The sequence below is a fragment of the Eurytemora carolleeae genome, unplaced genomic scaffold (assembly GCF_000591075.1).
Source record: "Eurytemora carolleeae unplaced genomic scaffold, Eaff_2.0 scaffold1636, whole genome shotgun sequence".
NCBI classification, from domain to species: domain Eukaryota; kingdom Metazoa; phylum Arthropoda; class Copepoda; order Calanoida; family Temoridae; genus Eurytemora; species Eurytemora carolleeae.
The window spans coordinates 39,210-61,111 of record NW_019397525.1 but is presented as its reverse complement, the minus strand read 5'-3'; the positions used below and the strand labels follow the sequence as shown (position 1 = coordinate 61,111).

Here is a 21,902-nt window from a genome sequence, read left to right as displayed (position 1 = left end):
CAATAGTTCAAAAATCAAACGGCAGTATAGTTCAAATGAACATTAACTACAGCCACACATGCCCATCATTCATTTAATTAGCGATAAATATCACGAAAATTATAACATCATTTCAATTCGGCCGAAACAACATGTTTATATAATAAACAAACAAGTTGCGGCATTCTCTCAAACTTTTGCATTTAACCGAGGGCCCCGAAAACAAACAAAAAATCTAAATTTTTATAAATAAAAAAATAATTAACACTAAACTATAAAACAACGATGAAAATGTAGGAACATACAAATTTTTTTTTAACAAATGATTATCTAATTAGGTTTCAATGTGTCTTCAGTGCTATCTATCGATCATCATTCTATCTATCTATCTTTAAAAAAATCCACCAATAGGAGAAAAATAAAGAAATTTAGCGGCGATATCAAATGGACTGAATTACTACTAATCATACTAGGGTGTGTATGAGACGCAGGATGGTTAATACTTTATGTAGAAACCACAGTACAATAATAATCAAGTTTAAAGAGAAATCAAGGATATCTCAATTATTTTTTAACATAAAAAACCTTTTAGGATAGAGATTCAAATCGGACATGCTGCTTGGTATATGTAGGGTCACATAAAATCAAGTTAACAGTCCCTTTAGTTCAAACTTTTGTTAAGAATTTGCGTAACAACATATTTACATTTATTTAGAAGTTTTAAGAAGATTATGTAATCAAAGTACATAATGCAAGTTTCAGAAAGCAAATTCAATGTAAATGATTTGGGAAAAGTTTCAAACTCTATTTAAAACTTTATTGGATTTAATTTTCTGCAAAATCTTTGATAAATTATGTATGCATTTACATACACACACCATTATCAATCAAAATAAATTGAATTGCAATTTATATTTCAGAAACTATTCAAATCCAATAAAAAAGTCACTTGCCTCTAAATCCCATGTTTGATGTCCAAATATGACTAATTATACATCATTGGAAAGCTCTACTTTTAGAATCTGCATCAAAAAATTGAAAATTTGCAAAATGTTTGCAAAAAATAGTGTGCAAAAAAAATTAAAAATACATTTTGAAAAACCCTTATCCATGCCATTCAAATATGCAAAAAATGTTTGCAAAATTTTAGATAACCTGATGTGTGATTAATAAAAACTAAAAATGTGCAAATTTCTTTTGACGGGTTGTATGCAAATAATTTGCAAAAATTTCTTTACAAAACTTGAGCAATACCTTTCCTTATTTCATAGGTTTAAAAAAATTAAAATTTATCAAAACCGGTCAAAACAAAGATTTAGTTTGTTGAAGGAAAAAGTAGTCAGTCAGGCGGTTTGTCTAGGGACTCATGTAGTTAGTATTAAAGCCTGGTTTTTTACCTAAAGGGAGGGCAAAGGAAAAATTCAACAGCCTCAGACCAGTACTTTTTCAGTTATGTAAAAAAACTATGGAGGGGTCAAATTCCCCCCCCCCCCATAGCAGAAATAGGGTTAACTGTTTTCCTGTAAAAGTTGGATCAAACCTTGAACTGAAGACAGGGACGCTCTTCACCAGCTCTAATCATGATCCTACCTAAACAAAGTGGATTTTTTTACAATTTATTATTAGTTTATTTTAAAAAAGAATAGTATAGATTAACATGTTAAGAACGGATTGAGTTGGAAGTGTTACATCGCCCCTTGGTCTTTGGTTTACCTCGCAAATGTATTTCCATTTTTTGTGGTCCTAGACATCCAAATTTAAAATGGGCCCGTTTCTAGATTTAGTTTATAAGGGGTAATTTGCAAAATCCTTTTTGGGTTCAAAAATTATCTTTTTAATCGCTTTATTATTGGTTTGTAAGATCTACAAGTGGATAAACACTTCTTCAAAAAGGTTTTTTTTCATGGGTAAGATAATAATCAAACGTTAACATTTAAAACTAAAATGAAAGGACACAGAGGCATCTTGAATGCCTAGCATATTTTCTTTCTCTTGGCAAACTTGTTTTATAAATACTCCAAGAAATTGTCCATTTGTGTTCACAGCTGTTTTATAATGCATCCATTTAGAAAAGCAATAAACATTTACAATATAAACGCATACAACCCCTACTTTTGAATTTGAGGATAACTAATTGATCCCTCAATCAAAATTATTCATGCAGGGTATATTCACATGGTACACCACGTGATATCGAAGTTATCAAAGAGGAATTAAATTAATCAGTATTCAAAGCTTTTTAAGACTAAATATTTTTATTTTCCGTATAGAAATATTCAGCCTTAAAAAATTATTATTCAAAGCTAACAATTTTCTTTCTGCATTGCAAAAATGAACTCATTTTTTATTTGTAATAAAAAGATATTTTACATGGGTGTTTTTCAAAACCATTTGTGTCTTGTTTGCCATTACCTAAATCTTAAGTTCATTGTTTAGTATTTTAAAGCATTTTTTTTCATTTCTATCTTTAAAATAATGATTTTTGAAAAATTTATTCCTTCATAAACTGTTTTAGGTTTAAAAATTGCTGTCTAGAGGAACATAGTAGAGTAAAGAGATGGCACCAAACGATTTAATGAACAATAATTTTGAAAACAAAAGAAATCAATTTTTATAACGATTAAAAAAACAAACGTAATGAGTTATTCGCAAACTATGAACGAACCAAATGAATAAAAGTCTCTACTTCCTGATTTTATTACAACAGGTTACTGACTATTATGATATCAATAACTATTTCAATATCAATAAAACAAAAGTTTTTTATTTCAACCAGACACTGGTTGTTCCATATATTTGAACATTATGAGTCGTCCTATTCTCTTCAAGGTCCATTTCTATCATATTGTTAAAAAATCATTATCGATTGTAAAGTAACGATTGTAAAGTGTTCTTAAATATTAAATTTGGATTCTAAATCGATCAATTCCATGGCTGTCATTATTTTTGATAGTTCTTACAGCAGGCTACATAATGATTACCTATCTCTGTAATGTATGCCGCGTTGTTTTCATATTTCATCTCAGCGCCTGACTCTCCCTCGTCTTCCTCTAATGCAGGGCAGACCATTAGATGGATCCCAGCTTCCTTAAGCCGATCACATGTGCTCCTTCAACAATTTTCAGGGTGCCCAACCTTGTGGATTAAATCCCCAGAAGTGCCAAATCTGGGGATTTTGAAACCCCTTGGGGATTTGTAGATATTCTGGGGATTTTAATATTTATTCTGATATTTCTGATATTCTGTCAAAAATTAATGAAAAACATGTCTCGAAATTATAGGAAAGTTTTCAGAAATAAATGTTAAAAACTCTCATAAACCCTCCCAAAAAACTCTAAAAAAGCTGTTTTCTGCAGGAAAAATTCAGGATTTTCTGGGGATTTCTTAGTTATTTATTGAGGATTTTGTGGATAAAAATTTGCCTTTCAGTGGATTTTTGACAATTTAGAGTTGGGCACCCTGACAATTTTACTCAGAGCCCGAAACTTAAGTATCGTAATAAAACCCAGTTTTGGAAACTCGGTTTCAGAATGAGGGTTAGGCAGTTTAGTAGATACAAATATTATTAGAAATATTAGAAATATTATGCGGTTTCTTTACATTCTCCTTTTGTTTTCTGAATTCTTAACTTAAAATCTACACAAATGCAAAGACCTCAAAAATCAAACTCGGGAGTTTCGTTTAACGAGACTCTCTTAAATTTCCGGCTCAAGGCAACTGGGACTTGGAAGTAGCACATGATTACAGGATGTGACTTCAGAGTTGACCGTAGAGAGAATTTTTTCAGCCTTCTGTCTTACATTTGTGTGGTTCACATCAGCTACGAGCTCTTTTTTATCAGATAATTTATGCATAATAAAATGAAACACAAATTGTAAAACTTGGTCTCCTTTTGATAGAGTACTCCCTGTCACTATGTTTTAGATATTGCAGTGAAAAAGTCTGTTCACTATGCCTGAAGAAATCGAGGTAAAAAGTAGGAAACTTATATGCCTGTTTTCCACCATGTGAAATATTCTTTAAACCCTTGTAATTCTAAAATTATAATGTTTTGATTTCTACATTTTACTAAATAAATATTTAAATCTTAGAATTTTGTCTTTCAAAGACAATAGGTTACTTATATTCCAAACCTTAAAATGTACATTTATCAGGAAAGAGCAAGCAATATTTAGATGTGTAAGAAATATTAGGAATTTTGCCAGAAATAAAAAAAAACAGTTTTCTGTTTTCAAAATTTTTTAGTGTATACAGAAATCAATTCCAGAAATGCCTAGGCTAATGGTCCGTTTTTTAGAAATTTTCTCTCAGATAAATTTTTTCTTTTTATATAACACAAAAAATGAATATTGTGGTACTGAAAAGAGTTATAAAAGTATGTTTATTGCTCTCCATAGGCCATTCAAGTTTCAAAGATCATATAATTCTTTCCACTCAATTCTGTTTTATAAAATGTATAATTTGATTCTATCTGCTTTGATTTTCAAAAGATGTATTAAAAAATAAAATAAATTTAACAAAATCCGGCAATGTTCAATGATAATCTTTAAAACTAATAAATGTCTAAGTTTTGAATCCAAAAAAAAACAAAGAAAGCTTCTGAAATGTTTCCTAAACATTAAACAGATCTTATTTGAGGTAATTTTAATGAGGGTTGGACATCTTACAGTCTACACTTCAAACAAACCAAAAGGAGAAAGTCATTTTATGAAAGATTACTAGTCCAACTTTGTGACATCATAGCTCCTCTTGTTTTGATTTTACAAACAAGTATTAGAAAATAAAACTTATTAATTATTTACTTTAGTTGGCAGTGAATAATTTCTGGTTTCGACTTGACTTACCCTCGGCCGTGTAAACTTTAATATTTAAATAAACTGCAGAATTAAAAATTAAAAAATATTTTTAATAAAATAAAAAAAATAAAGATATGTTGGTTTACCTTAGTTCTTCCTCTGTCTCTCCTTCACAATCACGAGCCAAAGTTTTGATTTAAAATAAAGAAAAATAAATAAAATGTTAAAAATAAATTATTTAATGTTTTTTTTAATTTTGTCCTAGAGAACTAATACTTTTTCATAATGAATTGTTTAAAAAGATAAACAAAATTAGAAATTGGTCCATTCCTCCAACAAATTGCCTAAAAATAAATTTAAATATATAAATTTTAATCTAGTTATGATTAAACAAATATTTTGTTTTTGATTTTTCATTTAATAAAGTTTTTAAGGGACTGTGCGTATTTTTAAGTGACCGTCCATTTGTAGACAAGGGACACAACTTCACAAGTAATATCAGCTGTGTTGGGTAAGTACGCTAGCGTACACCTCGGTTTTAAGGCAATTGAAACACTTACCCTGAGGCAGAAGCCAAAAGGAGTTACGCACATGCTGCTTCGAATGACAAGACACAGAGAGCATGCGCGTAACTCCTTTGGGCTTCTGCCTCAGGGTGATTGTGAACGGAGAACCCCTAAATCTTGAAAAGACGACAACTAGTGTTATATCTGTATTGTTATTAATCTATGCTAGTAACTATGTTAACCTGTAGAACGTTGGCCGAGCAACCATTGCAAACATTCGTTCGCCAAATAATTGCTCACATTTCCGCATAACTAACAAAGCAACATATATTAAATATCAAAACTAAAAATTCAAACTTACTGAACTGCAATCAGACAGATTTCTTTATGGTATTTTAGAGAATTATGCTTTAACTAGTTTGGGAACCCAGCTTTGTGTGAAAAGTAAACTTTCGCTACTATAGGCAACATATTAACCAAGCTAAGAACATTCCAGAGTTTCCCCAATCAAAATTTTAGCCAAATCACCTCAGGGGTTTCTGAGTTATGATCAGACATCCACACAAATAGACAGAGATTACTACTTTATATATAAGTATAGATACAGGGTTACCCACAAAGGAATACAATTCAGAGAAGGAAATTTGACGAATTTACAACTGTCTGTGTCTTATAGATTCCCTGCAACCAAGTGAACTTTATGATCTTTATAATATTTTTTTGGTTTATTTAAAGTTTGATCGGCTGAAGAGATACAATTATAATGATACACTCTCTATTAAAGGGAGTGTTCGTGATAAATATAAGGGGGCTTACGGCGTAAAAATATTTGAATGATTTGTTTGAATTGATTATTTATGAAACAAGTCGTATATTGCAACTTTCTGAATTTGTATGGACGCTATGTTCTTCAGTATAGGTCGTTTTTAACAATTTTCTCCTTATAGACGCAACAGATAGAAGTAAAATTAGCAGCGATCAAAAGCGATGAATGGATAAACTTATCTAATTAGTTATTTACTTTTTAAATTTATATTTCATTCAGTAAATAATCAATTTAAGAATTTCAGATTTATAATGTTTGCAAAAAGAAATTACGTAAAATAGAAGAAATCTTTTAACAATGTGTCGTATGTGTTCCTGGCAAAGCATTTTCCACAAAGCTGTTGATAGAGCAAATTTTTAGTATAGCCAGACTTCTACAAAAATAATGCAAAATTTATAAATTTATATATTTAACATTTATATTTTGTTATATATTTAAACTCAAGAGTGGAAATAAAAGAAATATTTTGAAAAATAAACATTTTAGAAATCAGCTTTTCACATCACAATGTAAATATTTATTTGAAAAAATAATAGTATCTAAATTTACTTTGAAAATGCATTTGCACCTAATTAATGACGATTTTTTCTTAAATTAAAAAAATGTTCTCTTTGAAGATTCAAAATGCACTAAAAAAGAAGAAAACAAACAAATTATAATCTAAAATATTGAATTAAACACCATGACGGGTCAACGGAAAACAAGAATATTATTTGAATATGACTGAAATGAACATTTGCCACAAATCTAATTGCATGGTCTATATATCTTTATGTCGTAGATCTTGGACTTTGCTACTTCTGATAATATAATTTTAAAAAAAATATTTACACCACAGGTGAACACAATTTTGGGTTTAGAAAATTATGTTTAGGAGTAAGTGTATTTTGTTTCTTTCTTATGTACTGAATTGTTCATTTCTTATGTACTGTATTGTTCATTTCTTATGTAATGTATTGTTTATTTCTTATGTACTGTATTGTTGTTACATTTACAGTTACAGTTACAGTACACATTAAACAAGTTATAAAATTGCATCTGACGAAATATGTCTCTAAAAATTAAGTTTAAACTATTTTGCATTAAAATGAAGTTTTCTTGTTGTAAATTACAACATACTTTAGTTGAAAAGAATTTAATAAAAAAGTTTTGATATTTTGCATCAGACCTGAGTAAGTCTCCAGTGCTCTTAAATCTGAAAATAAAAAAAATGAATTGATATTTTTTGGGCTCAGAACTTACATGAGAACCCCCCCCCCACCCCACCCCACCCCTCTATCCCAGGATAAACATAATATTACGCAATCTTGTTCGTCTGAAAATCAATGGGTGGGGGGGGGGCACTCATGTATGCCGAGTCCATTAGCGCCTCATCCAATCAGGGTTCAGTCATGTGTTTGTTGTCGATTCTAAACAAGTAGAAATAGTATGGCGGTATCATATATCTTTCTATCTATCTCTTTACCCAATAGAGTTATGAATCCTTCAATGGGAGCTAACAGTAAATGGAAATATTTACTTCTACTGAAACTATGAGGGGGGGGGGAAGTCAGTTTGTCCTACCATAGCTATTTAGTTTAATCTTTTTCATATTTTCTTTTACTGGGAACTTGATTTTATTTTCTAAAAATTTAGAAAACTTTAATATTCTAACACATCTGCAATATTAAGTTACACTGCATTAGCATTTGGCATTGATGATCATTCAAAGTTTATTTTTGAAAAATATCAAATTATTCCAAAATTTAAAGTTTGCAGAACCGGGACATTTTGCAATTCTAGAATGAGAAGGGTGAGGGGGGGGGGGGTAGAACAGGAGATATTTATTTTCAAACACCCCAGATGACTTCTTTGATAAATATATAAATAAAGAAATTGAATTTTTTCCTCAAACTAATCCCTATATATTTGCAACCTAAAAGTGCAAGCCTTTGATATTTCAAACTTTTAGTTTATCTTACTTCATAATTTGGAAAATCAAAGGTCTATGGTGTAGAGATCACAAACTAAGAATCCACAAGAGATGGAAGGATAAAATCCGGGAAGGATGAAAAGAGAATCCAGGAGCCAGTCTGATTAGAACCAGGAAGAAGAGAAGATCTTCAAGCTTAATTCTCAACATATTTATAGAATTTGTAATATATTTATATCCTAAGAATATCAGTAAATATATAATCTTCACAATGGCATTGTTTTGCATAGCTATAGAGATTTTAAATCAGGTTAAGGTTTTTAAAAAAACTTCGTTTGGTGATTTTCTTGTGGTTTTTAACATTTTTACAATCGATTGTTTACCCAGACCGAAATATATTTTCAAATCTTGATGATCTTGGTCAAATGTTTTATGATGATTGATGTATGGATTGGTAAGGGGATTGGGGGTGAGGGTTGCGTGATCCATCGAGAAGGCAGGTACTCTCCCAGTGAATGGGATTTGGCCCCAGTGGGGGATCACACACTAATCCCCCCCTCCTCCTTGTAATATGGGGGTAAATGTTGATCTTGATCCAATATTTTTTGATGATCATGAACATGATATACCGAGAAGGCAGATTTCTTTGTCGTAGTTGCCGCTTACCAGGGGAGTATTCAGGAAATTGTCTAGGGGGGGGCTCAGCACATGTTGGGGCCTAAAAACCCCCTGAAATCAATAGATTTCACTGGTCCAGGGGGGGGGGGGCTTAGCCCCCATAGTTCCACCCCTGAAAACGCCTCTGGTGCTATACTAGTCCCATTATTTAGATTACATCATGGGACTTGTGTCTTTATAAACATTAAAATTAATTGAGATATATAGTCGATCTTTGATGACAAATAATGACATGGATAATCTTTAAAAAGGTCAAAATAGGGCCAAATTAGTGCAGATCACAAAGTACTTTCTTTTAAAGACGGAGATTTTTTTAAATTCAGACATTTGTGAACAGTTTAATTCTTAAAATTCAAACTTTATTGTTTACACATTTAAATTTAAATAGCAGAGAGAGTATAATTTTGGAATTTCAAAATTAGGGAGAAAAGTGTATTTTGTTTTGAGTTGATGCGCGATAAAAAAACAAATTTCACATTTTTGTAATAAAGTACATTTTTTATTTGTAAATTTTTGACACTTTGCGTACAAATGTACAATTTGTAAACATATTTTTCTAAATTATATAACAAAAGCTAAAATACTAAGAAGTTAATCTTAATTGTCGTCTTTTATCTTTCAACATCATCCTTCAACAGTAGGAATTCGTCTATATACGACAGAAACGCAATGTGGTTTATTAGGGCACCCTTAAACATTATAAACATTGAAAAGACCTGAATACTTTTTGATGGTCTGAGAAATCTAGATCCAATGCCTAAAAATATAGAAAAAAATTATTTCCATGAAATTGTCTATTTTTTTTAAATTAACTGTTAGAAATTATAAAGATATAGACATTGTTAGGGGTGTATAAATTTATTTGTTAGACAATCCTAACATTCTGTCCATAATTTGGAACAAAACGTTAATAATTTAGTACACAATTTTCATAAGTTTGAACAATAATTTTCATGATCTTGAACAAAATGTTCATAATTTCAAACGAAATATTCATAATTTCAAATAAAATGTTCATAATTTAAAATAAAATGCTCAAGATTTCGAAATGTTTTCAGTAGTTCGATCTTCAGAACCAAATGTTATGTTTCTCTAACAATATGTTTGTCAAGCACGTGGCGCTAATTGTTGCATTATCCAAACCGTTACAAGGATTTACCGATCTAATGATTACTAATTGAGCCTCTTACTCGTTATAGACTAACCAGCGTAAAGTTTTATGATACAAGGTTGGCTCGGTGTATATAAGGGTGTACGGATTAAAAGATAATATTATTTAAATTATTGCATGGTTTCTAATATCTTTACCAATTATCAAAACAACCATAGAGAATTTGAAATTTAAAAAAATTCTCTAAATGGATGTTTTGCGTTTTAAATAAGTTGTTTAAATATTTAAAAATATATATATAATACTCAAAACTTTAATTTAGCATTACAAACCGACCACTTTATATTGTTCCTTGTGATTTAAATGTCAGCCTAAGTTTTTTAGGCTAGCTCTAGGATACAGTTGTTTTCAGATTGGTTGCATATTTACTGAATATGATCTGTTTGCTTTAAACCTACGATTTTTATACAAAATTTTATATATATAAATTTTCGTATAAATTTAACACAGTTTTATATCGATTTCTCGAGACAGGATGAAAACTCTTATGGGGCTCGACCAACTCATAAAATGCTCAGGTTTCAGTCCCTTTCACCTGTTGAGAGCTAACACTTCTAACTGATATCAAATGTACAGGATTCAACCATGGAACACCTAAAATAAAAGAAAAAAATGGAATATTTGTATTTATATAACATCTAGAGAAAAACAGATCACAAATCTAAATATACAACAAACCATTAAAACTATATTCTCCGCAATACTTTCTATATATATGTGAAATCCATCATTTTGTAATCTGTATTCGTGATAATATTCAATGGAAGTAGATTATTTGCACTTTATTCAACAAAAGAAAATAAATTTTTAGAAATTATAGAAATGTATACAAATCTTATACCTATCCCGGTCGGGGTATTATTGTATAGTAGGGTGGGGGGGTGTCATGATTTTCTCCATAAAGTTTTTAAAATCATGACTAATTTTTGACCATTTTCTACCGCGAACTTGAATAGGGAGGTGTTGGATAAATAAAAAAAACTTTCAAAATGTCTTTCGGAAAAAGGTAAAAATACAATATGTGATTTTCAAATTGGAGCAGAAAGTATTTCATGAATAATTGATAGCTTGTCCGTTTTGTATCTAATAAACGTCAAAACGACTGAACCGATAATTGGCTCTACATTTTTTTGTGGCAACTCACAACTCTTCTACACCCCAAGGTTTACGACTGGTCAGATTTAAAAGATGTTGTTTATAATTTTATTGTGGAAATTCATTAAATTGAAATAAGAAAAAGTTAATATTATTATAATTTCAAAATGTACAATAGGCTTTACAACAAAACCTAAACTTTAATTTAATTTTATTTAATTTAATATTTTATTTATATATTTCTTTAACATGCGTTTTCTCCATAATATTAAGTAAACAGAATTGCCTGATAATTATTATCACAATACTGGGTAATTTACTAATGTTGTTTATTTATCGTTAACTAATATAAACTTTACAACAATTCTGGTTTATTTTTTCTACATCTTATTCCTTAATCATGTTTAAAGGGACAGTAGACTATTTTTTTAGAAGAGTGGTGCATTTACAAAGTTACCCTTTAACAATTTGTACTGATCATCAATATCAAAGCTTCGGAATGGACAGTTTTGACTTTTTTTTAAAACGTTGGTTTCGTTTTGTTAACGATGAAAAAATCTAAAATCGAAACGATCTTTTTTGAAAATGATAGTTTTTTTAAAGGGGATGAAACTAAGTTATGAAATTTTTTAGAAGAAAAAGCCTAACGGCGTTTTCAAAACGATCGTTTATGAAAACGATCTTTTTTTTAAAAAAATGGAAAAACTATCGTTTTGGGATGTAAACGATGGTTTTAAAATAGATCATTATATAATAAAAACGACAGTTTTGTAAAAAACGATCTCGTTTTGTAATAAAACTATCATTTTGTAATTAAAACGAAAATGATCATTTTGAAAGTGATCGTTTGGAAATTACGATCGTTTTGGATCAAATGCGACATGTATATAGCATTTTGATGAAAAATATAGATTTAAATCTACTTTGAATCGCTTCAAACGAGAAAATTTGCATAAATAAAATTTTAAGAGAAAAGATCTATTTTTTTTAAACTTTAGTTTAGTCCTTTCGTTTTTTGATTTCAAAAGCTTAAAATTAACACATCTATTATAGTTTTAATAATTCGTTTTTTTCTTGTATTTTGTTAGTTTTAAAAAATCCAAAACGAAACATAAAACGTTTTTGAAAACGATTTCCATCCCTATGTCGAAGCCATCCTTGCTTTTCTGGCTTTTGTGCCTGGACACTGGAATGTACAATTGCACTGAACTTACACACATTCACTGTTTACTGTCAATCACATTCATTAAGTTCACTACTAGCTAGATAGATGAAGACAGTCAAATTTATGTAACTTTACCGGCACAACTTTGTAACCACGTTGCTTCTGTACTTTTGATTTTTCGTAAACGTATTATGAAAAGCAAATTTATCTTTTTAAATGTTATAAATGATAATATATATAAATGTACAAAAGTCGAGAACATGATCTCACTGAAGATTAGTCCATGACAATTGGTCCATTAAACATTGTGTATGAGGATGTTTATCTGGTTTTTTGATTGAACAATAAATTGAATATCTGGTTAAATATTATGCATTTTAAGCAACTTTGTTCTACTCAATACTCTTCAATAATTGAGGAATGATTAAAAACTGTTCTTTAGAGACTTGAATCGTTCTTCATGAAATAACAAAGAACATAACGGGGATGGAACGATTAGAATAAGAACGAATGAGGAAAATTTTGTATGGTGGGACAAACTTCTTGAATCATTCTCGATCAAGAGCACAAAGAAAAGAACAAAACGAGGTTGGAATGATTCATAAAAAAGTTCAGAAAGAATATATAATTCTGAAAGATTTTTATTTGATTAATAACTCCCACATCTTATAAAACTTGAATACTCCTCTGTTCTACGGTCTCCCCACGCTAAGCCAACGAATTAATTAAATTGTACAATAAATTAATTCAGTTTTTCCCAAAACCTTAAATATTATAATCTCTTTATCTGGGCACCCTGATGTTGTGATATTTACAGCTTTGGCTATTTAGTCCAGTAGAATACATAATTTGAATTTTAAAAGGTCTTAGGCATGAGGTTTCAATGATCTAGGGGTTAGGGAGTGACCGGCTCTGTAAGGTAGTTGAACTGAGTATGGAGTGTTATGGAAAGCTTCTTTCGGATTCAATTGAGACATATAAAACTTTTTAAAGATCTGTAAATCCTGAGTTTGAGCGCAAATTCGACGTTCAAAACTCCTACTTTGGGGGTGGATACATTTTCAGAATCGGTTTTTTAAAAATTACTAAATAACGACGTCGATGACGAAATATAAAGTAAATATCATACAGTAATCTAATTAGATCAGATGGTTGGGAGCATATTTCTCAAAAGAAATTTGTCAATAAATTAATGCTAGAATCAATTATTTCGTTTTCATCATTATATTGAATTTCTTATTTTCTTTGAATTTATTTGCAGATTTCTTCAAATTCTCCAAATGTCGTCTTTTCAATAATAATTCAAGAAAATCTGCAGAAAATGTTTGTGTATAATGAGACCTAGAATATTGAGAAAATAGAAACTAATAATTGAACAAGATTACTTATTTTCGATGATAAGATTAATTTTTGTTTTCTCAACCGGTTCCAAAACAACTTATTAGTTTACTGTAGAGTTTTGTTTACATTTTGTCGTCGTTATTTAATAATTAAAAAAAAAACTAATTCTGAAAACGTATCCATCCCCAAGGTAGGAATTTCGAACGTCGAATTTGCGCTCAAACTCAGGATTTACAGATCTTTAAAAAGTTTACTATGTCTCAAATGAACCCGAAAGAAGTTTTCTACAAAACTGCATACTCAGTTTAACTACCTTACATATCCGATCATAGCCGGTCACTCCCTTTAACGAGTATTAAAGAGTATTAATTTTACTCTCAAAATCTACATTCAATCAAAATTGGAAAGTACATACTACATACATACATGTGTGTTTATTTATAATCATATATCTTTACACTGCATGGATACAACATTTTTTATTAGTATTCTAATTAATCCGCATTGTCATTCTTAAAGGGAGTGTTCGCGAAAAATGAAAGAGGGTATAGGCTTCATTATCAAAAATTCTCGAAACAGGAATTAAAAATTTATAAGTTAATCTCAGATCAAAAAAAAATAAAGAAAAATTATGAAATATAAACTATATATGAATGCGTCGAAAATTGGGTTGCAGAGATATAGGGATAAAAAATTCAGATTTTGTGGCAAAGATTCAATTCCTTAAAGCACAAATTGCAGAATTTTTGAAAAACTACGCAAAAAGTGTTTGTAGTCTAATCCAAATATCAACAACAAAAAACAGTTTTCTGAGTCAATACGATAAAGGTTTCCTATCGATTCACAACGTTACACTTAAAACCTCTGTTTCTGAGTAACAAGGATAAAACAGTATTTTCTGGTTGAAAATACGTACTTAAAAAAAAACAGTATAAGCTGGGGGAGGGGAGGGGGGTAATTTGACCCCCCTCTAAATCCGTAGTTATAAAGATAAATATGAAAATTTGTAAATTTTTGGAAAGCTTTTAAATAGTTCAATTCAATTTTGACAAAAAAACGGTTTATGAAAAGCATGGATTTATCTGATAATTACATTTTTTTTCATTTCTGGCCCCTTTTTATTGGATTTTTAGCAAAAGCGAGTAAAATAAATTATATGAATTGATTATGATTCGACTTTAGAATTTTTGATTTGCAAAAAAATATGTAATTTTTTCAAACTAGTTTTGACATTTAGCACAGTGAAGCAGTAGCTGAAATATAATTGAATCTTGGCCACAAATCCTGATTTCCTTTATTTTTGCAACCCAGTGTCGTAAACCTTAGCTATTTAAAACTTTGAATTTGATTAAATTTCAAAGGTTTACTTAGTCAGGTTGTGAAGATATAGGGATTGGAAAGGGGGGAGGGGGAGATAGCTATTCGTTTGGTTACAACACATTAAAAATTTAAATGTTTTGCTCAATAGCTCTTTTTCAATACAAATGAGTTATGATTGAAACCATGAAAGGGTTGAAGCCAATGTGATTTGACGTGTTTATTTCGTAATTCCAATTACATAAATAAAGTTTCCTTCCTGTAATCTTTACTTTTAATAAAGTTTATAATTTTATATTTTTGCTCTTCTTGTAATATCAAAAAAAAGTCTATATTAAACTTAGAAATATCCTATTATTTCACGCATGAAATGAGATCATGAGAAGCTTTTGTTAGATTTGCTAAAAGTTAACAAAATCGCGCAACACATCCTCTAAAAAAATCATTTTAATAAGTATTTTTATCTAAAGTGATTGTAAGCGTAATTTCAAGTGCCCTATATGCAGAGATAACAATGCCAGATTCAAAACGATTAAAATGTTTTGTCTTATCAAGTATTAATTAGATATTATATTATATTGGGTTCTCCTACGAAAGTGACTTGCGCATTTACACTGCAGGAAAACATGAAAAAATAATCTAAATTAGACACTTTAATTTCTAGGAAAACGACAACATCTTTCACAATAATTATCAGATAAAGGTTTACCATGTATCGTTGTGAATAGGGCATTGTCAGGAATGGAGGTTCACTAGAACTTCTGCTTACAGTTCCTTTAGTATCAAATATGTTATCAAGAAAAATCTCTTTATTAAGCTGGATAAAAAGCTCTCTTCTTTCATTAACATGAAATATAAATAAAGTCTAATTTGCCTTCTTTTACTTTGCTTCAGTTTATATCATACTCAAACACACGCTATACAATGTTTTAAAACGTTTCCGTCCAAAAAAATTTTCCCCCTCTTGTATAAAATTTGTTTCTTTCACAGACTGTTTAAATTAAATTTCCTGTCGCAAAATGTTTCCTGTCTCAAAAAACTTCCTGTCCCAAAATGTTTCCTGTCTCAAAATGTTTCCTGTATCAAAAAGTTTCCTGTCCAAAAAAGTTTCCTGGCTCAAACAGTAACCTGACTCAAAATGTTTCCTGTTTCAAAATGTTTCCTGTCTCAAAATGTTTCCTGTCTCAATCTCAAAATTATTCCTGTCTCAAAATGTTTCCTGTCTCAAAATTATTTCGGTCTCAAAATGTTTCCTGACTCAAAATGTTTCCTGTTACAAAATGTTTCCTGTCTCAAAATGTTTCCTGTCTCAAAATTATTCCTGTCTCAAAATGTTTCACGTCTTAAAATGTTTCCTGTCTCAAAATGATTTCGGTCTCAAAATGTTTCCTGTCTCAAAATGTTTCCTGTCTCAAAATGTTTCCTGTCTCAAAATGATTTCTGTCTCAAAATGGTGTCTGTCTTAAAATGTTTCCTGTCTTAAAATGTAAGTTTCCTGTATTAAAAGTTTCCAGTTTAAAATGTAAGTTTCCTGTCTCCAAAAAGTTTCTTGTCCCAAAATAGTTCCTCCCTCAAAAGTAAAAAAGTTTCCCGTCCAAAAATGTTTCTTGCAACAAGATGATTCCAGTTTTATACTTTTTTTATATGCTCCAGAAATCTAAATTTGTTAATCCAACTTAGACTGGGACATCCTGCATATTCGTGGTTGCTTTTTGCATATTCTGGAGAAAATATAAAATATTTTGCTGAAGTGTACAAGTATTCATACTTAATACTTTTCCTGTCATGCATAGACACCGGAAACTGGACATGCACCCCCCCCCCTCCCCCTGTGACAACATTCCTAAGACTAAAATTATACTGATGCAGAATAGAACTTTTAAGGTTTTAGGAGTTTATGATGTACAATGCAAATATACTGTCGACACTCTCCTATAGGTTTAAGCATTTTAAAACTATAATTCTGTAAAAGTTTGCTTAAATTAAAATATGCAATACTTGTATCCCAAGTAAAAGTATAAGGGGAAAAGTGTATTCATTTAAAATGATCATGTCTAGCTTCAGATGTTTTTGGAACCTTAAAACTTCAAAGGGATTGTTCTACTCACGTGAAACCCTAATTTTTCGGATTTTAAACACAATTTTGAATGGACCATAATTGCCGTAATTTTAACCCTATCCCTGCTGGGGTACTTGAAAACCAAAATACGCTGACACCCCCCCCCCCCTGCTAAATCCCCTTTTGATGTCTAAGTATGACAAATGTTACATCATTAGAAAGCTCTTGTGCTCTACTTTTAGAATCTGTAAAAAAAAAATTCAAATTTGCAAAAATAAAATTTTTATTATTATAAAGTTAAAATGTTGGCAAAAAAATGTCCAAAAATAACATTTTCGAAAAGCCCTAGACCATGGTATTTCAAATATGTAAAAATTTTTGCACAATTTTAAATAATCTGATTTGCAAAAATTTCGCTGCAAAACTTGTGCATTCCCTTTCCTTGAACTTATAGCATGGCTTTCCAAAAAGCTAAAAATTATCAAAATCTGACAACTGAAAGATTTAGTTTGTTACAGGAAAAAGTAGTCATTCAGGCAGTGCACCAGAGGACTCGGGCAGTTAGTGTAAAAGCCTGGGTTTAGCCTTAAAAGAAGGGCAATGAATAGACCAATAATAGTTTATGAGCAGGAATAGGGATAAGTGACAGTCCATTTAAAAAGAGGGACATGCCTGATTCACGAAAGTACCTTTAAACTCTTAATTCATAAAAAAATGTTCAGAAATCGTAAAAATAAAATATTTTTTTATTCTTTATTGTTTAAAGACATTAAAAACATGACATTAAGGAGAGTTTTATTTGTTAATGTGATCTTAAATTCCAAAATTAAAGGTTTTCATTTGATTTAAAATAAATCAACACATCCTTTAAATCCATTTCTAGGCATTAAAAAAAATATTCAAAATTTAATTTTCAATTAGAAATAAAGCCCAATAACGGTTTTTGGAGTAAACATTTTCTATATACGGTAAATGGCTGTATTACAAATTACAACTGTTTGCAGTCAAAACATAAACAAGCAAACTGTGAACATAGTAGACGAAAATCTTACGGATTACAGCTTTCTACGTAGGTATCACTGTACTATATCAAAGAATTATTAAAAAAGACTATATCGAGTTCGTTACTGAATTCCTTTGTTTATTGGGACATCTCTGTATAAACAGTCTCTCACAAGAAAACATCTTTTAGATTATAATTTAAATCGCAAGTCAGTATTTATTTTCTGAAATGTACCTGTCATGAGAAAAATGAATTTACTCTATTTTCTTAATTGAAAAAAATGTTATGCTGAAGGAGGGTAATTTTTTTTAGAAAATGTTAGATGATATTTTTGAAATAGTGTTTAAAACAATATACACAGTGATAACCAGAAAACTGTAGAATAGGAAGACGACATGAAAGCAGTACCAAAAGTATTTGATGCTGTTACAAAGCAAATATTTTATCTAGTAAATTGTAACATCAGTTGTTAAGTCATTTGGGCCCTTTTACTCCACACAACTGTGGTGTCTCATGTTCATTGCACTTTTTAAAGTCATAAATTGAGTCTGAACGTCGTCTCCCTTTTCCAGAGTTTTATGGTTATCACTGTATGATCTTTAATCATTATTATGAAAGGAAATCGATAAATTAATGCTAATTCTATACAGATTCCTATTTCTGAGCTCCGGATTAAAAGTAATAGGGAAAATAAGATTCAGATCTAAGCTGATGTCATTGAGAACTAATTAAGATTCTAGCTTTGGGATTTCAGTTGCAACAAATTTCCGTAAATATAGTCATATGAAAGAAAGATGAAGTTTGCAGCAGCATATTGGGTCCCCTTGGAGCGGTGGTCAGTGGAGGAAATTGTATTCAGCAGAGGAAATACACAATTTAGATTCAATGCTAATTACTCCACCGGAGTGATGGTAATTAACACTCAGGACACTAATTACTTAAACAGAGGGATGTTAATTAACTCTCAAGACACCAATTACTCCATTAGAGGGATGGTGATTTACACTCAGGACACTAATTAATCAAATAGAGGATTGGTAATTAAAAAAATGGCACTAATAACTCAACCACAGGGATGTTAATTAACACTCAGGACACCAATTACTCCACCGGAGGGATGGTTTTTAATAATTTGGACACTTTAATTTCTCCACCGAAGGGATTGTAGTTAACACTCGGGACACTGATTACTTCATCCGAAGGATGGTAATAAACACTCAGGACACTGATTACTTCATAGGATGGATGGTAATTAACACTTGGGGCACTAATTACTCCATAGGATGGATAGTAATTAACACTTAGGACACTGATTACTCCATAGGATGGATGGTAATTAACACTTGGGACACTTATTAATCCATCGGAGAGATGGTAATTAACACTTGGGACACTAATTACTCCATCAGAGAGATGGTAATTAACACTTGGGACACTAATTACTCCATCAGAGAGATGGTAATTAACACTTGGGACACTAAGTGCTCCACCAATTACAATCCAATTATCCAAATAAGTCTCTGAGAAAGTATATCTTCCGATATCAAGAAAAAATATTTTCTATTTTAAGAATTTAAAATTTTTCAATGAAAAAGGCTATACGTTTCTTGAAGAGTAATTTAAAATCTGATTTAAGACATAATTATATTCTGAATGAAGAAAGACTACTCCTATAACTATAATCCCTAAACAACAAATCTCAAAATTACTTTTCAGGGAACTTTAATTATGACACTTTTAAATAAGGAACTTTAAACTGCTATTTTAGATCAGAAATCTTGACGACGCATTTCAGATTTCGGACGTGGAAATACAGTGAAGAAAAAGCGGAAAGGGTAGAATCCAGAACTCAGCTCAGGAGGAAATTATGAAATTTCCCAAGGGTACTTTATAAACCTTTGTAAGATGAAGAATTAAACCGGTTTTATTAGTTTTGTAGTTACAAAATTGCTGTTTTTTTAAGTTCTCATTTCTCCATAAAAAATTATTAGCGGATTTTTGGCGAAGAAATAATGCAGAGAATTTTCAGAATCATGTATAAGTAGAAAATGATGTTATCTTCGCAATGAAGTTTTTTATTTTAATGTGTACCGTATACTTATAAATATGTACATGTGTAATTAAAATTTTGAAACTTACTGCATTCAAGTTTTATAGTTAAAATGAGTCTAACATTCTTTATCTAAAATTCCCAAAATTTTTGACAAAATAACTATTATGGGACTCCATAAAATCCATAAAGATTTTAAGATGATATTTATAACTAGAATTTATAATCTTTCTTCTTCAAATTTTCTTTCTTGATTGTATCCTATAGAAATTACGAAGTGAATAGACTTTATATTCAATTTTGATGGAATTTATCACACCTAATATTTACTGTTGTAGGGTGATTAAGTAACTTTATCGCCTTACAACAGGGCAAAAAAAGAACTATTAAAATTTCAAATTGCATACCTAATTTGCCTCATTGTGGGGGGATACATTTACTTAATAACCCTACAACAGGGTGATTAAGTAACTTTATCGACCTGCTTTTAAATAATTTGAGTAAAACTGAATAAAACTATTTATGTTTTTGAAATAGGTATCATGCTTGCAAAAAAATGATTGCTGTGATTTTCAATTTTTCTAGTTTGTTTTCGATCAAAATAAAATACTTTCGTTTTGATCTTAAACAAACTAGAAAAATAAAAAATCCCGAGAAAAAATTGTTCGCACTTAATAAGAATTTAGCACTTGTATAGCTCAACAATCATCAATATTGTCCACAATATTGTTCAGATTAAGGTTTCAAGGCTGCAGTTGAGACTAGAGAAATCGAATTACGCTTACAGTCCTTTTAAAACGAAGTCAAAAATAATCAAACTTTCTCATCATCGACCTAGGACGGTTCGATCCATCGAATGCCCTGTTAAAAAAAAGTGCGTTTTACTTAAAGTCGATCCTTCACTTAAAAATGTTATTCTATGCTTACCATAAATCCATTTTTTCGGGAGCTCTGTATTTTTTGCTCTTCCATGATTTCCAAAAGTTTTGTAGAGTTTTATCTGAAGCATTGTGAGCAACATCCTAATGTTAAAGGAAAATAATATTTCTTCATTTCTATTTTTGAATACTAACAGTCCCGTCCACCCTTTATATGGCTAAAGTAAATATTTTGTATAAAAAAGATTAAATATACATTCGTGTCTTCTAATCAAATATTCATTTTCGAATTAATATGCATGCTATGATATTCATTAGAAAATGTTTATCAAAAGCTTAATATTTATAGAAATAATAATTTGATAAAGAAATAGCTTTTCTTCAAGCCAATATAAGAACTACTACTTTAGTAATAAAATCATGTTTAATCTTGTATACGCTATACAAACAAATGTAATTAGAATTTATCATTGGTCGGAGCATTGAACTGCTAAACCAATTAGAATTCATCTTTTTAAAAACGGTACATCGTACAAAAATTGGAGTGCACGATGAAAATGAAAGGAAGTACAAGATGAAAACGAAATAAAGAACAAGATGAAAATGAAATGGAATGCAGAATGAAAATTATATGGCGTATAGCCTTACAGGATAAATGAAATGATAACATGATAAAATTGAAATGGAGTACAACAACTACAAGATGAAAATAAAATGGAATAAAGAATGAAAATGAAATGGAGTACGGGATGAAAATGAAATGAAGTACAGGACGAAAATTAAATGGATTACAGGACAAAAATGAAATGGAGCACTGGATAAAATAAAATGAAGTACATAATTAAACAATATGGAGTAAAATATTAAAATTGAAATGAGTATATAATTAAAATTAAAAAGAGTTTTGAAAGAAAATGAAATGAAGTTTAAAGTAAAAATGAATGGAGTAGAAGATAAAAATAAAATGGAGTACAGGATGCAAATGAAAAGGAGTACAGGAAGAAAATAAAATGGAATACAGGACAAAATAAAATGGAGTACAGGATGAAAATGAAATGGAGTACAGGATAAATAGAAATGGAGAACAGGACGAAAATGAAATGGAGTATAGGATGAAAATGAAATG

At 30.2% G+C, this 21,902-nt stretch overlaps 1 protein-coding gene across 2 annotated transcripts; it reads right to left on the bottom strand.

Annotated features, from left to right (window-relative positions):
* Nucleotides 1-1,466: 1,466 nt before the first annotated feature.
* On the bottom strand, nt 1,467-20,926 carry LOC111714724 (hydroxyproline dehydrogenase). Of its 2 annotated transcripts, XM_023489886.1 has the most exons (10): nt 20,826-20,926; nt 10,404-10,462; nt 9,414-9,454; nt 7,276-7,302; nt 6,422-6,480; nt 5,524-5,593; nt 5,106-5,119; nt 4,922-4,943; nt 2,961-3,088; nt 1,467-1,569 (listed from the first exon to the last, which is right to left on the bottom strand). In XM_023489886.1, the coding sequence occupies exons 1-10, from the start codon at nt 20,917-20,919 to the stop codon at nt 1,514-1,516; spliced, it is 570 nt and encodes a 189-aa protein (XP_023345654.1). In that variant the 5' UTR covers nt 20,920-20,926; the 3' UTR covers nt 1,467-1,513. The 2 variants fall into 2 exon arrangements, with proteins under 2 accessions (XP_023345654.1, XP_023345655.1); XM_023489887.1 differs by lacking the exons at nt 1,467-1,569; nt 2,961-3,088 and adding an exon at nt 3,276-3,934.
* Nucleotides 20,927-21,902: the final 976 nt, after the last annotated feature.